The sequence below is a fragment of the Colobus angolensis genome, unplaced genomic scaffold (genome assembly GCF_000951035.1).
Source record: "Colobus angolensis palliatus isolate OR3802 unplaced genomic scaffold, Cang.pa_1.0 Scaffold88, whole genome shotgun sequence".
In the NCBI taxonomy this organism is placed as follows: domain Eukaryota; kingdom Metazoa; phylum Chordata; class Mammalia; order Primates; family Cercopithecidae; genus Colobus; species Colobus angolensis.
The window spans coordinates 6,766,285-6,781,370 of NW_012122709.1; the positions used below are offsets into that span (position 1 = coordinate 6,766,285).

Genomic DNA, 15,086 nt, shown 5'->3' on the forward strand with positions numbered 1-15,086 from the left:
CCTGGGCGACAGAGCGAGACTCTGTCTCAAAAAAAAAAAAAAAAAAATCCCCTTTTCAAACACTGTGTAGATTCAAAATCAATTCTGGTTGTAATCTGGTATATGGGGGTTAAAATACACAACTGACTACTTTAATGCTGGATCCAGAAATAAATACAGTTGTAGCGATAAGATTTCAATCCAGTTTGTGTCTTGTCAACTTCATAGTGATAATTATGTATTGAAGATAAAATACATTCACTATTAGGATGATTTCCTTAGAAATAATTAGAACTGAAAAAAAAAATTACTCACTGTCTAGCTGTTGCTCTCGAATATCTCTTCCTGACTCCAGGATCTGCCACAGTTTAAGATATGCATATCCTACTTCTTCACATTCTTTCTTTTCTTCATCCAGAGGATCACTTACCACTGTAAACTTTAAACTAAAAAGAAATTGCATTTAATTCAGCACTATTGATACTCTTAATGCTTCAAAAATAAAATAAGGATAGAAGTAATCATAAACAATACAACGTCTTCTCTGAATCACTTTTTCCTTGCCTCCATTTTACAAAATGACAATAAGCAAAAAAGTCAGGAATTGGTATAAGTTAAGCAGTAACAGTCCTTTTAGAAGAGGGAACATCATGGGATGTGCCCATGAGTTCAAGACCAGCCTGGGTAACATAGGGACACTCTGTCTCTAATAGAAAATAAAAATAAAAATTAGCCGGGCATGGTGGCACGCACCTATAGTCCCAGCTACTTGGAAGGCTGAGGTGAGAAGATCACTTGAGCCCAGGAGGTTGAGGATGCAGTGAGCTGTGATCATGCCACTGCACTTCAACCTGGGTGACAGAGCAAGACCCCGTCTTTAAAAGAAAAATGTAAAAGGAAAAGAAACCCTGTACTGATTAAGCAGTCACTCTCCATTCCCCTTCCCTAGCTCCTGGGAATCACTAATCTACTTTCTATCCCTCTGGATTTGTCTATTCTTGACTTTTCATATTTTTATTAATTTTTAAAAGCAAATATTGGTAGCTAATACAGAGTGCCAGGAATAGGACTAAAAATTCAAGCTCTTAAAAAGCACAGCTAAATATGATTAAACTGAAACAAAGGAATTACTTTAAAGGGATCCATTCTCAGCCCATTAGGCAATATTCATTTGTAACTATGTTTCTATGCCATTATTGAGAACTTCAACAATGCAAAGGGATAATGCTGACTCCCTCATCCCAATTTTCATAGGAAAGGGTTGATAACTAGGATTCTGATGTGCCAGGCACAATACCAAGTGCTTTACGTAAACTATATTATCTCAGTTTTATTCTCACAAGAGCCTGCAAATTAACTAATGTCAAAAAGATCAAAGAGCTAGTAAGTCAAAGAGTCTAGAATAAAAACAAGGTTGGTGTGATTACAAAACCTGTTCTGTCTGCTAGACCATACTGGCAAAAAGAAAGCCACAGGTAATACCAATCGAATCTAAAATTGAGTAGAAAATGATTATCACTGTAAGGGAATAAAGGAAGAGAGAGTTCTGGAAATGCTGGGACCAAAAAAAAAGCAAAAGCTAAATTTAACATTAGCACAGAAAGGAAAGGGCCAAATCACTTTCCATTTCCAAAAGTTCTCTGTAAGCTTATATCTGTTTAAGCCCACAGTGATACTGAACTCAGATTCACTGTTTATTTCATCTGGCTCCTTTTTCAGTTCTTTCTGTGACCAACCAAAGACAAAGTAAAAGCAGATTAAACAAATGTATTGGGCCTTTCAAAAAGTGCTTAAAACACCGGGCTGGGCACAGTGGCTCACGTCTGTAATCCCAGCACTTTGGAAGGCAGGGCAGGAGGACTGCTTCAGCCCAGGAGCTGAAAGACCAGACTGGGCAACATGGCGAGATCCTGTCTCTAAAACAAACAAACAAAAAATTTAAAAGTAAGATAAAATACCAGCTCCATATTATTTCTTATGCACACACATGCAGAGGCGGTATGTATGCCAGATTTCAAAAACAAAAACCATATGCCTATTTAAATTTGAATTTCAGCTAAACAACAAATAACTTTTTTTTTTAGAGGCAGAGTCTTGCTTTGTCACCCAGGTTGGAGTGCAGTGGCACAATCTTAGCGCACTGCAACCTCTGCCTCCCAGATTCAAATGATTCTTATGCCTCAGCCTCCTGAGTAGCTAGAATTACCAGCATGTACCACCAAGCCCAGCTGATTTTTTTTGTTTTTTCAGTAGAGACAGGGTTTCACCATGTTGGCCAGGCTGGTCTCTAACTCCTGGCCTCAAGTGATCCGCCTGCCTTGGCCTCCCAAAGTGCTGGGATGTGAGCCACCGCACCCGACCAAATAATTTTTTTTAGGATAAGTATATCCCATATTTTATCTGGAAACTCTAAAAGGAGGCCTTCTTCAGATTATTGGAATAATAAGGACAACCGGCTTTCCTAAAACTTTAAAGGAGATCTAAAATGTACTTAGTTATGTCAATATCCAAAAATTCCTCTTGGCCAGGCGTGGTTGCTCACACCTGTAATCCCAACACTTTGGGAGGCTGAGGCAGAAGGAACACCTGAGGTTGGGAGTTCAATACCAGCCTGGCGAACGTGGCAAAACCCTGTCTCTACTAAAAGAACAAAAATTAGCCAGGCATGGTGGCGCACACCTGTAATCCCAGCTACTTGGAAGGCTGAGGCAGGAGAATCACCTGAACCCAGGAGGCGGAGGTTGCAGTGAGCCAAGATTGCACCACTGCACTCCAGCCTGGGCAACAGAGCGAGACTCCATCTCAAAAAAAAAAAAAAAAAAAAAAAGAATGTCAACACTTTTTGCTCATTCCATTTGGGCGTTGTCAGTATTCAAGTAAACTGTGCCACAAAAAAAGGGCCCATCAGGCTGGCATGGGTGAGAAATGAACTAAACCTATAAGATTATGGGCTGGGCACAGTGGCTCACACCTGTGATCCCAGCACTCTGGGAGGCTAAGGAGGGCAGATCGCTTGAGCTCAGGAGTTCAAGACCAGACCGTGGGCAACATGGCAAAACCCTATCTCTACTACAAACACAAAAAACTAGCCAGGCATGGTGGCTCATGCCTATAACCCTAGCTACTTGGGAGGTGGAAGCACAAGAATCCCTTGAGTCTGAGGAGGCGGAGGTTGCAGTGAGCTAAGATCACGCCACTGCACTCTAGCCTGGACGACAGAGTGAGACCCTGTCTCAAAAATAAATAAATAAATAACCTATAAGATTACATACTTGATTAGGTAGTCACAAACATAAATTATACTCAAGTACATACGAAATTCATTAAGAGTAAATTAACTCAAAAAAAGTCATTAAAATATTCAGCATCAGCACAAAATCAAACTCAAACTTTTGAATTTCTGTCTCAATATCTCCTTTGTTTCAAAGTGGAAAGCAGATGCTTACTGTCCTTGATCAGGATCTTGTCCATTCAGCATGTCGAACAGAAACTGCCTTCGGTCTTGCTGCTCCTGTGGGTCCAGGTCTATTACTGTATTAAGGGTCAGAGAAAAAAAGCAAAGAATCATATACTATTGCAGTGTGAGCCTCAAGACTTTCATAAGTGGTATTGATGGTAGTTTTCATGAAAAGATTAGACTCCTTGCCTGGATCTAGAATAACATGGACCAACTGCTTTGAAAACCATTTGTGTGTGTGTGTGTGTGATAGATTCTTACTGTGTCAGGCTGGAGTGCAGTGGCGTGATCTCGGTTCACTGCAGTCTCCACCTCCCAAGTTCAAGTGATTCTCCTGCCTCAGCCTCCCGAGTAGTTGGGATTACAGGTGCACCCCACCACGCCCAGCTAATTTTTGTATTTTCAGTACAGACAGGGTTTCGCCATGTTGGCCAGGCTGGTCTCCAACTCCTGACCTCAAGTAATCTGCCCGCCTTGGCTTCCCAAAGTGCTGGGATTACAGGCATGAGCCACTGCACCCAGGCTCCTTTGAAATTCTGAATGAAAAAGATTTCCACACTTGAATCAAATATGAGGGTAGGAAAAAAAGATTTCATGCATGACTTTCTCAAATTTTCACTTATGATATGCTCTTTCTTTAAAAACTACTGAAAATATGATCCATTAAAATAAGAAAATAAATCAGAGGATGACCAGGAGATAGTAAATCTGGTATAGGAGAGAATTTGATCATATTCTCCATGAGCAGCAGTAATAACGGAACAGTGGGCTAGAGCAGAACAAGAGGATAGAGAGAGGTCTTCAGGGAAAAAATGGATGATTGAGTAGATAATGTGACAGGTTTATTTGAAAATGTGGGAAAGCTGTTGGAGGACAGGAAAATAATTACAATATGTATAATGAAAATCAGGCAAATGAAAAATTGCTTCAAAAAATATGTGAAAAGAAATATAATCATCGCATACTACTTGGTTCTACAAGACTTAATATTTACATATCCATAATAACAGAACCAATTTAAATTGATTTAAATGAAAATTATGATACAATTATATGGGAAGGAAGGGACATGAGTGTAGTGCAAAAGAGCTAACTTTTAAGGTCCAAGATAGGAAGTCTAAAGCCAGTGAATCAGGAAATTGCAATAGAAATGTTACTCAGAAGCCAGGTATGGTGGCTCATGCCTGCAATTCCAGCTACTCAGGAGGCTGAGGCAGGAGGATCATTTGAGTCCAGGAGTCTGAAACCAGCCTTAGCAACATGTTCAGACTCCATCTCAAAAAAAAAAAAAAAGGAAAAGAGGGAGAACAAAAATCAATACTCAGAAATATGATGGAGGTAAATAACAGAAGAAATGGCTGAGATAGGATGGGCTTGGTGGCTCACGCCTATAATCCCAGCACTTCAGGAGTCCAAGGCAGGCAGATCACTTGAGGTCAGGAGTTTGAGACCAGGCTGGTCAAAATGGTGAAACCCTGCCTCTATTAAAAATACAAAAAATTAGCCAGGCACAGTGGTGTGCACCTGTAATCCCAGCTACTTGGGAGACTGAGGCACGTGAATCGCTTGAACCTGGGAGTCAGAGGTGGCAGTGAGCCAAGATCACATCACTGTATTCTAGCCTGGGCAACAGACAGAGACTCCATCTCAAAAAGTAAAAATAAATATAGCTGAAATATGGAAAGCGGTGGATTGAGGAAGGGTGGGAACAGGGGAAGTGATTTGTGAAGAGGTGGAATAAAGGACTGCTAACTGTAAAATGTTTAGCCCCATTTGATGTTTTTAAACCATATGCACACAGTACTTTGAAAAATAAAATAATAAAATGAAATGGTTGGATTCACCCCACAAAAATCCAGAGTAATTCTGACCCTCAGTCTCAATGTTCATCAGACTTCCTCACCCCAATAACCACACAGGATGCCTCACCCTTGCTAAAGTGAAAGTAGATTTCTTCTCCTGCCCTAGGCTTCCTTAGGGATACTGGAGTCTCTGTCTCCGACAAGGGTAGGTCGTAGAATTTGTACTCCACGTACACCTGTTTTATGTTCTCATCAGACATTACTTCTGCCTCTGGGTAGAAGGCCAGGGAGACAATTTCAATGCACATCTTCTCTGAATCCTGATAAGGAAAATTTAGTTTATTTAGTTCCTAAAGATTAGTGAGGCTCCAAGTGCTTATACTCCATCCAATTAACACAGTACAGTACTCTCTAGAAATCAACCATAGGCATAATCTATCTACTATATTATTCCCTGAGAATCCTTTTATAGGTAAAACTGGCATCAAAAGACAACTTGACTTAATTGCCATAGCTAATCGATAGGAAATTTATAAAGAGAACCCAGTTCTTCTCTCTCACAGTCCAGTGGATCATTTCTCCAGGCCAGTCTTTCTCAGTCATCTCCACATATAGAAAGAATTTGTAAAATGTCTGATTTGGAGGGGTGGGGAGGGTGGATAATGGGAGGTTGTCTGGTAGGAACAATGTGCATTGCTCCAGGCTTCACCACAGTAGAATATATCAATGCAGCAACATTACACTTGTACCCAATGATTATGTACAAATAATACATTTCTGCGGCCGGGCGCGGTGGCTCAAGCCTGTAATCCCAGCACTTTGGGAGGCCAAGACGGGCAGATGACGAGGTCAGGAGATCGAGACCATCATTACTAACACGGTGAAACCCCACCTGTACTAAAAATACAAAAAATTAGCCGGGCATGGTGGCGGGCGCCTGTAGTCCCAGCTACTCAGGAGGCTGAGGCGGGAGAATGGCATGAAACCAGGAGGCAGAGCTTGCAGTGAGCCGAGATCGGGCCACTGCACTCCAGCCTGGGTGACAGGGTGAGACACCATCTCAAAAAAAAAAAAAAAGAAAAGAAAACCATCTAGTATTTTCCTGAGGTTAGGACCTAAAAGACCTCCTGATTGATACTGGAGATTCAGTAGCTGCTTCAGCCACTATAGCAAAGAGCTGCCCAGGGCTTCCTGAGCCCACCCAAGTGCATGCCACTGAGGAGGCCACCAGACCTCCCTGCCCTCCCACAGGAACTCCAATATTTTCAATTCCACTTCAGAGTCGCTGCCATCACCCTGTCCTCTCTTTTGATTGTCCCTGTGTGCATGTTGGCATCAGGGACACCAGGAGGAGGTTTCCAGAAGTACACCAAGGCCAACAGAAGTCTCTTCCTTCCACAGTGTGGCAGGCAAGTCAGCATCGTGACACCAGTAATGAGTCAATCCAGGATGGTTCCCTACCAGCCGTAGCTCTCACCCCAGCACCTGTGAGTGACCTCCTGTATGCTTCTTTTCACTAGCCAATGCCCTTACTTCTCCAAAGACCTGCTCTTACCCCATCTTTCCTTCTTTTAGAAAGCAAGTGGAGCTCCTGTACCTGCCCCCAAGAAATTTAGCAGGCAAGATCTCTCAATGATTCTGCATCAGAATCATCTGGGTTGCTTCTTTAAAATGAAGATATTTGGCGGGGCGCAGTGGCTCACACCTGTAATACCAGCACTTTGGGAAGCTGAGGCGGGCAAATCACCTGAGGTCAGGAGTTCGGAACCAGCCTGGCCAACATGGTGAAACCCCATCTCCACTAAAAGTACAAAAATCAGCCAGGCATGGTGGCTCATGCCTATAGTCCTAGCTACTTGGGAGGCTGACATATGAGAATCGCTTCAGCCTAGGAGGCGGAGGTTGCGGTGCCACTGCACTCCAGACTGGGCAACAGTGTGAGAGTGGGTCTCAAAAAAAAAAAAAAAACCAAAAAAAAAACTATATTTGACATTTTCCTCTTAATAACCCTCCCACAACATCCAATTCTCCCATACATTAAGAAAACCATTGACTATACAGTGTTTTCAAAAATCTGAGTTTTTTGACATTTTGATGGGTCAGATTAGTGGGTTTCACTAGCTTTTTATAAAAGAAACAATAGGTAAGGATAGACAGGATTAGACAGTATAGGAGATTAGACGAATCTCCTATAGATTAGACGAATAGGAGAACGCATGCCAAATGTTAATAGTAAGCCTAGTTTCTTGAAACTTTGTTCTTTTATGAGTGTATTGGATACTGAAGAAATGTATTTCTCATAGTGATTGCTATAAAAAATGTATAAAAGCCTCTGTGTTACATCAGACTGTCTAGAGTTGCTCCTGGGAATCTGTATTTACTTATTTACTTAGAGATGGAGTCTAGCACTGTCGTCCAGGCTGGAGTGCAGTGGCGCAGTCTCGGCTCACTGCAACCTCTGCCTCCCTGGTTCAAGCGATTCTCCTTCCCCAGCTTCCTGAGCTTGGACTACAGCATGTGCCATTATGGCCAGCTAATTTTTGTATTTTCAGTAGAGATGGGGTTTCGCCATGTTGCCCAGGTTGGTCTCAAACTCCTGGCCTCAAGTGATCCACCCACCTCGGCCTCCCAAAGTGTTGGGATTACAGGCGTGAGCCATTGCGCCCGACCCCATTAAAATCTATGCGGAGTATCTAGTGCCTGGCACACAGTATATACTCAGTAAAACTGTATTAAATGTTACCTTGAGCAAGCCCTTCTCCCTCGACTTCACTGTCCTCCTTTGAAAGGGGGTGGGGGGATAATAATATATATGTGAGCAAGAGAAACTGTAATTTTCTTTTAATTTCCCACACGTCAGGTAAATCTCTTTCCTACCTCAGGGCCTTTACACTTACCAATTCCTTTGCCTGAGATGAGTACAGTCTACCCAGTACATGGGTAGCTCTTCCCTTCTCATTCTTCAGATTTCAGTTCAAACGTCCCCTCCTCAGAGAAATCTTTCCTTAACACCTATCCTAGTTCAAGCCCCCCATTGCTATTATATCACCCTTTTTATTTCCCTCATAATACTCAGAATCTCAGAGCTATCTGCTTTACTTATTTGCTCACTGATGCACATGTTTTCCCTCAGTAGTATGTGAGATTCAAGAGAGAAGAGACCAAGTCTGTCTTATCCACCATTTTGTGCCCACAGAGCCTGGCAGTTATTAAAACAGGCGCTTCATAATTACTTGAAGGAAAGAATAACTCATAAGGCTGCTGTGAAGCCCGAGAGAGTCATGAATAGCAACCACTTGGCACACAGTATGAAATCTCAATCATTACCCATTAGAGTTCTGTCTAAACGAAAGGTCATGTATTATTTTAATGCACTACCGATCAGCAGTTAAGAGGAAAGAACTATAAAAAGCTAAATATATCGACATGGATGGAACCCCAAAACACTACTGATTGAAAAATACATGTTTCATAACGTTACCAACAAAGAAAAAAAAAAGAGTAAAACTAAATACAAATTACATAGCACCTTCCTGTACATCTAAAATTATTTTTCTTTTTTTTCTTTTTGAGACTGAGTTTCACTCTGTCGCCAGACTGGAGTGCAGCGGCGCCATCTCAGCTCACTGCAACCTCTGACTCCCTGGTTCAAACGATTTTCCTTTCTCAGCCTTTCGAGCAGCCGGGATTACAAGCATGCGTCACCACGCCCAGCTAATTTTTGTATTTTTAGTAGAGACGGGGTTTCACCATGTTGGCCAGGATGAACTCGATCTCCTGACCTCGTGATCTGCCCACCTCAGTCTCCCAAAGTGCTGGGATTACAGGTATGAGCCACCATGCCTGGCCTTAAAATTATTTCAAAATAAGGTTTTAAAAAAGAATATGTGGAGTTTTGTGTCATTTATTTGAAGGAAAAAGAGGCAAATACAAAACACTATGAAAGTTAGTTATTTTTTTAAGCCCTGAAAAAATTTACCCCAAAATTCACAACAATGGTTTTCTTGGGGGAATGGAGTGCAAAGACAGCAGGGGATTAAGGATAATGGTCAGTCTGATTCAGCTTTATTTGTAATATTCTAGTATTTTACCAAAAAAAAAGTATTTCTATCTTGAGTTGTTTAATTTAAAATTTTTGAATTCACTAAAAATCCTGGAACAAAAAAAAATGTATTCTAAACCTTACTTGTGTAGTCTAATTTAAATTTTTTTTTTTTTTTTTAAGACAGAGTCTTAGTCTGTCACCCAGGCTGGAGTGCAGTGGCGTGATCTTGGCTCACGGCAACCTTCACCCCCTGGGTTCAAGTGATTCTCATGCCTCAGCCTCCCAAGTAGTTGGGGTTACTGGCATGTGCCACCACATCTGACTAATATTTTTATATTTTTAGTAGAGACTGGGTTTCACCATGTTGGCCAGGCTGTTCTCAAACCCCTGACCTCCAGTGATCCACCCGCCTCGGCCTCCCAAAGTGCTAGGATTACAGGCGTGAGCCACTGCGCTTGGCTAGTTAAAGAAAAAAAACAAATTTTTTGAGATGGAGTCTTGCTCTTTTGCCCAGGCTGGAGTGCAGTGATGCGATCTTGGCTCACTGCAAACTCCACCTCCTGGGCTCAAGCGATTCTCCTGCCTCAGCCTCCGAAGTAGCTGGGATTACAGGCACCCGCCATCATGCCCAGCTAATTTTTGTATTTCTGTACACAGGATTTCTCCATGTTGGCCAGGCTTGTCTCGAACTCCTGACCTCAGGTGATCCGCCCACCTGGGCTCACAGTGATGGGATTACAGGCGTGAGCCCCCATGCCCAGCAAATTTTTTAAACTTGCTAATTTAATCCTGGGACAATAATCAGAAGTCCATATTCATGCAGACTACATCAAGTTTATTCTGGTAACAATGGCGAAATGGGAGGATGAATAAGATTAAAATTTGATCCAAGTATACACAGATGTTTTATTCATTCATATTAGGTTGGACTATGCAGAACTGACAATTGTCAACCATTTTTTATCTATAAGTATGACAATATATGGTTCAATCTAATATTTTTTGTTGGATTCAGAATCCTTTCTTTACATGAGCTAATTACATTATGTAATTGTATTGGGACTGAACAGCAAAAAAAGCATGCAACTAGTAATATTAACCATTGAAATATGTATCAACTCATTTGAACTTGCTGGCAGAAACCCTGCAAGGATTAGTGCCAGGTAACACCCTTTGGCTTATTAGCTTCAGATGTGCTACCTAATTTGGCTGGGGGGCAGGGCTGCTAAAACGTACTACCCGGCATACATAAGGGTCAGGAAATCCCTGACACCTGAAATTAACACCATAAGAGAAAAAATTTGGGGGTTCTCCATATTCACTATTGCTAAAAACAGTAATCTAAGGCCGTAGAGCAAATGAAAATGATTGCTCCCTCCTCGTTAGTAACTGTTAAGAAGAGGGAGGCCTGGTGCGGTGGCTCACGCCTGTAATCCCAGCACTTTGGGAGGCTGAGGTGGGCAGATCACGAGGTCAGGAGATCAAGACCATCCTGGCTAACACGGTGAAACCCCGTCTCTACTAAAAATACAAAAAACTAGCCGGACGAGGTGGTGGGCGCCTGTAGTCCCAGCTACTCGGGAGGCTGAGGCAGGAGAATGGCGTGAACCCGGGAGGCGGAGCTTGCAGTGAGCTGAGATCCGGCCACTGCACTCCAGCCTGGGAGACAGAGCGAGACTCCGTCTCAAAAAAAAAAAAAAAAAAGAGATGGCACAGTTTAAAAACCTCAACTGGAGTTTCAGCTCTTTCACTAACTCAATAATCCTGTACACATCATTTAGTCTTCTTTACCTTGGTAATATCTAAGTGTTATCTAATTCCAACATTCTGTGGCTCCTATCTGTATTACAAACACTTCTCAGTATATTAACTACATAATATCTAAAAAATATATGATAGATAAAAGTTCAGACAAAGAGAAACGCAAGTGGTTTTGCTGTTGCTGTTGTTTTTGAGACGGGGTCTCTGTCACCTAGGCTTGAGTGCAGTGGCAAGATCATGGCTCACCACAGCCTCAAACTCTCAGGCTCAAAGAATCCTCTCACCTCAGCCTCCCAAATACTTAGGACTACAGATGTGAGCCACCGCGCCTACCTAGTTTTTAAATTTTATGTAGAGACAGTTGTCTTGCTATGTTGCTCAGGCTGGTCTTGAATTCCTGGCCTCAAGCAATCCGCCTGCCTCAGTCTCCCAAAGTGCTGGGATTACAGGTGTGAGCCACCACACCTTGGCTGAAATTGAACTATGTGTTATATTCAATGTTTAAGTCTACTGACTTTGAGTTGTTTCTCCTCACTCCAATATCTTTCATTTTCCTGCAATTCTTCAGCACAAATTCCAGCTTTCAAGGAAGAGTTTTCCAACCTCTACAAAAGCAACCATAAATTTCCTTTTCTGATTTCTTACAACAAACTTTAAATTACATAATCTATCTCCTTGGTTTCAGGTCATCCTACATTCTTATTTAATGTTTCTAATGAAGTTCATAATCATCAATTTGCTCTGAATCTTTTATTCAGTCACTCACTCCACAAATATTAATTGAGGACCTACAAATGTGCCAGGCAGCAGTGACTTAAGACTAATTGTTTTCTACCCATTTGTAACCCACAAGGTTAGAACACAATGATTATTGAATATATCTGTGGATATTTATTAATACATGTGTGTCTCTTAAATTAGTCCTGAAAGAGCTTTGAGGCTGAACTGTTTAATAGATAATTACAGGTTGAGTAAAAAACAGCAGAAATGGAAAGATCTCCATGAGCCCTCCCATGAAGAATCCTGTCCTCTCTTCCAGATTCCATCTCCCAAAGCAAACCTGTTCTCCTTAGATGGACTTAAAGACAGGGGTACCATTCAGGCTGGGCATGAATTACAGGACACAATGGAGGATATGGGAATAAGAACAGGCAAAGGATCAAGATAGGAGAGAAGTATTGAAGCAAGTCATCATTTACACTATCTCAAGAAAATGATCCTTTTATCTGACTGTATCAGCTGACCTTCGTTCACATGAAACATAAATTTAAACAATTTGCATTTTCCATCAGCTTCATTAAAACTGGATTGACCTTTTGACCTTTATTTGTGTGGCCACTAAGCACACTGTCATTACTGCTTTTTTTTTTTTTGAGACAGAGTTTTGCTCTTGTTGCCTAGGCTGGAGTGCAATGGTGCGATCTCAGCTCACTGCAACCTCTGCCTCCTGGGTTCAAGCGATTCTCCTGCCTCAGCCTCCTGAGTAGCTGGGATTACAGGGATGCGCAACCACGCCTGGCTAATTTTTTTTGTATTTTCAGTAGAGATGAGGTTTCTCCATGTTGGTCAAGCTGGTCTCGAACTCCCGATCTTAGGTGATCTGCCCACCTCAGCCCCCCAAGGTGCTGGGATTACAGGCATGAGCCACCATGCCTGGTCACTGTCATTATTTATAGTCTTATCTCGTATGCAATGATTACACCAGTGTACTTACTGCCTTATATTTCTGAGACATGGGTGGCACTATGACGTCATCACTGTCTGTAGTTTGTGCTTCACTGACTTCAGAACCTTGTTCAGAGGATTCTTTATCTGCTAGAGAAGAGGTTGCAGTTATAGAACTGTTTCAAAGCACTCTAGCCCAAGAAAAGACCCAGCACACACATCTCCAATCCACTGTCTGGTCACTAGTTCCAAGTGTCTAGATTTTGCCTTCACTTACTAAGAATCAAGCACTCTTTTTCAAAGGTACACTTATTCAGAAGCTTGCTAAACATACAGGATTCACTTCTCAAAAAAAGAAAGGGAAAGAAGGAAAAAGAGAAAGGAAGGAAGGCAGGCAGGAAGGAAGGGTGAGAGTAAGGGAGGAAGAAGGAAGTCCTTTTGTAGGAGTTGAAGAAAATGGCCAAGCTTGAGGTAAAGCAGTGCAACTAGGTGGGGCAGATTGTATTTTCCGAAGACGGCCTCTCTGGCCAGGCGCGGTGGCTCACACCTGTAATCCCAGCACTTTGGGAGGCCGAGGCAGGTGATCACCTGAGGTCAGGAGTTTTAGACCAGCCTGGCCAACATGGTGAAGTTCCATCTCTACTAAAAATGCAAAATTAGCCTGGCTTGGTGGCGCACTCCTGTGGTCCTAGCTACTCAGGAGGCTGAGGCAGGAGAGTTGCTTGAATCCGGGAGGCAGAGGTTGCAGTGAGCGGAGATCGAGCCACTGCACTCCAGCCTGGGCGACAAGAGACTGTCTCAAAAACAAAACAAAACAAAAAGATAGCCTCAAACGATCTCTCCCATCCCACATGCTCTCCTCACAATGCAACTGACCTTAACACTGCTCCTATTGAGTGCTGGGGTCTTTGTCCCCTCCCCTTCAACTAAGGTGGATCTTTTGGACTGTCTCAACTGAAAGAGTATGGTAGGAGTGATGCTATGTGACTTCTAAGGCCTGAACACAAAAATGCCACAGACTTGCACCTGGCTCTCTTGGAACTCAGCTACCAACCTGTGAGGAAGCCCAAGCAACTGCTGACAGCCAGGGGCACCTGATCAGCGAGTAGGGTGAGCCATCTTGCAAGTTAAACCCATCAGCCCCCTAGCTGAGCTACCCCATCTCATGCCACATTGAGAGAGGAGAAATGAGCCTTCTTCATGAGACCTGCCTAACATGCAGAGTAGTGAGCCAAAGAAATGATCGTTGTTTTAAGTCACTAAGTTTTGGAGTAGATTGTTACACAGCATTAGATAACTGGACAGCAAGCTGTGCCTCTTCTGTAAAATTTCAAAATCTTGGGTTGTCTGTTTCACTGAGGTCTCAAAGGGAAAAGGTCTGAGGGGCAGCAAAAGCAAAGGCTGCTAAAGGACACAAGGCTTTGTCTACATATGTGGAAATGGCCTCAAAATTAGGCCCTTTTCATTTCTTGATGGCCCTTACCTAATACCCTTAGATCTTTTTCTAAAATATTAATAAGCTTCTTTTTCAACTACAGTATCCTGCCTCAGATAGCTCCACTCAGACATCTGAAACCAGGCAGATTTTAGCTTCTTGTGAGTACTAACTGGTGGTTTTGATTTTTTTTTTTTTTTTTTTTGAGATGGAGTATTGCTCTTTTTGCCCAGGCTGGAGTACATGGCATGGTCTCAGCTCACTGCAACTTCTGCCTCCCAGGTTCCAGCAATTCTCCTGCCTCAGCTTCCCAGGTAGATGGGGTTACCAGCACCTGCCACCACACCTGGCTAATTTTTGCATTTTTAGTAGAGGCAGGGTTTCACCACGTTGGCCAGGCTAGTCTCAAACTCCTGACCTCAGGTGATCTGCCCGTCTCTGCCTCTCAAACTGCTGGGATTACAGGTGTAAGCCACCGCGCCTGGCCAGTCTTGATCTTTTGAAATTCATGGAGAACAGCGATATTAAAACAATAACAATTAGGCTTCCACAGAAATAGTCTTCCTTTATTATTTATGACTATAAATAGATGACCATATAGTACATGAGGTTTAGATTACCTTCTGGTCCCATATTTCACATTCTGCAAGGAGAAAAAACTAGTGGATATAGATTATACTTAATCAAATACCTGAAGAAATGTAAATTGGGAGTATGGAGATAACTGGAACCCTGCATTCAGGTCTGGATACACTGAAGCTATCTAGATACAGTGGTACTATTTATTCTACTATTTAATGATTAATAATATTCCATTGTCTGAAAATCATAAGAATGGAATTGTTCTCTTTTTTTTTTTTTTGAGACGGAGTCTTGCTCTGTCGCCCGGGCTGGAGTGCGGTGGCCGGATCTCAGCTCACTGCAAGCTCCGCCTCCCGGGTT

The 15,086-nt window shown here is 42.4% G+C and overlaps 1 protein-coding gene across 1 annotated transcript in view; it reads right to left on the reverse strand.

The window, feature by feature from the left end:
- The window catches only part of RPGRIP1 (retinitis pigmentosa GTPase regulator interacting protein 1), a 73,212-nt gene that overhangs the window by 6,257 nt on the left and 51,869 nt on the right, over positions 1 to 15,086 (reverse strand). The window contains exons 18-22 of the mRNA XM_011930966.1: positions 14,765 to 14,787; positions 12,759 to 12,885; positions 5,366 to 5,558; positions 3,426 to 3,510; positions 295 to 425 (exon numbers count right to left, since the gene is read on the reverse strand). Of these exons, the coding sequence (XP_011786356.1) occupies positions 295 to 425; positions 3,426 to 3,510; positions 5,366 to 5,558; positions 12,759 to 12,885; positions 14,765 to 14,787 (559 nt within the window). The remainder of the gene's footprint in view (positions 1 to 294; positions 426 to 3,425; positions 3,511 to 5,365; positions 5,559 to 12,758; positions 12,886 to 14,764; positions 14,788 to 15,086) is intronic.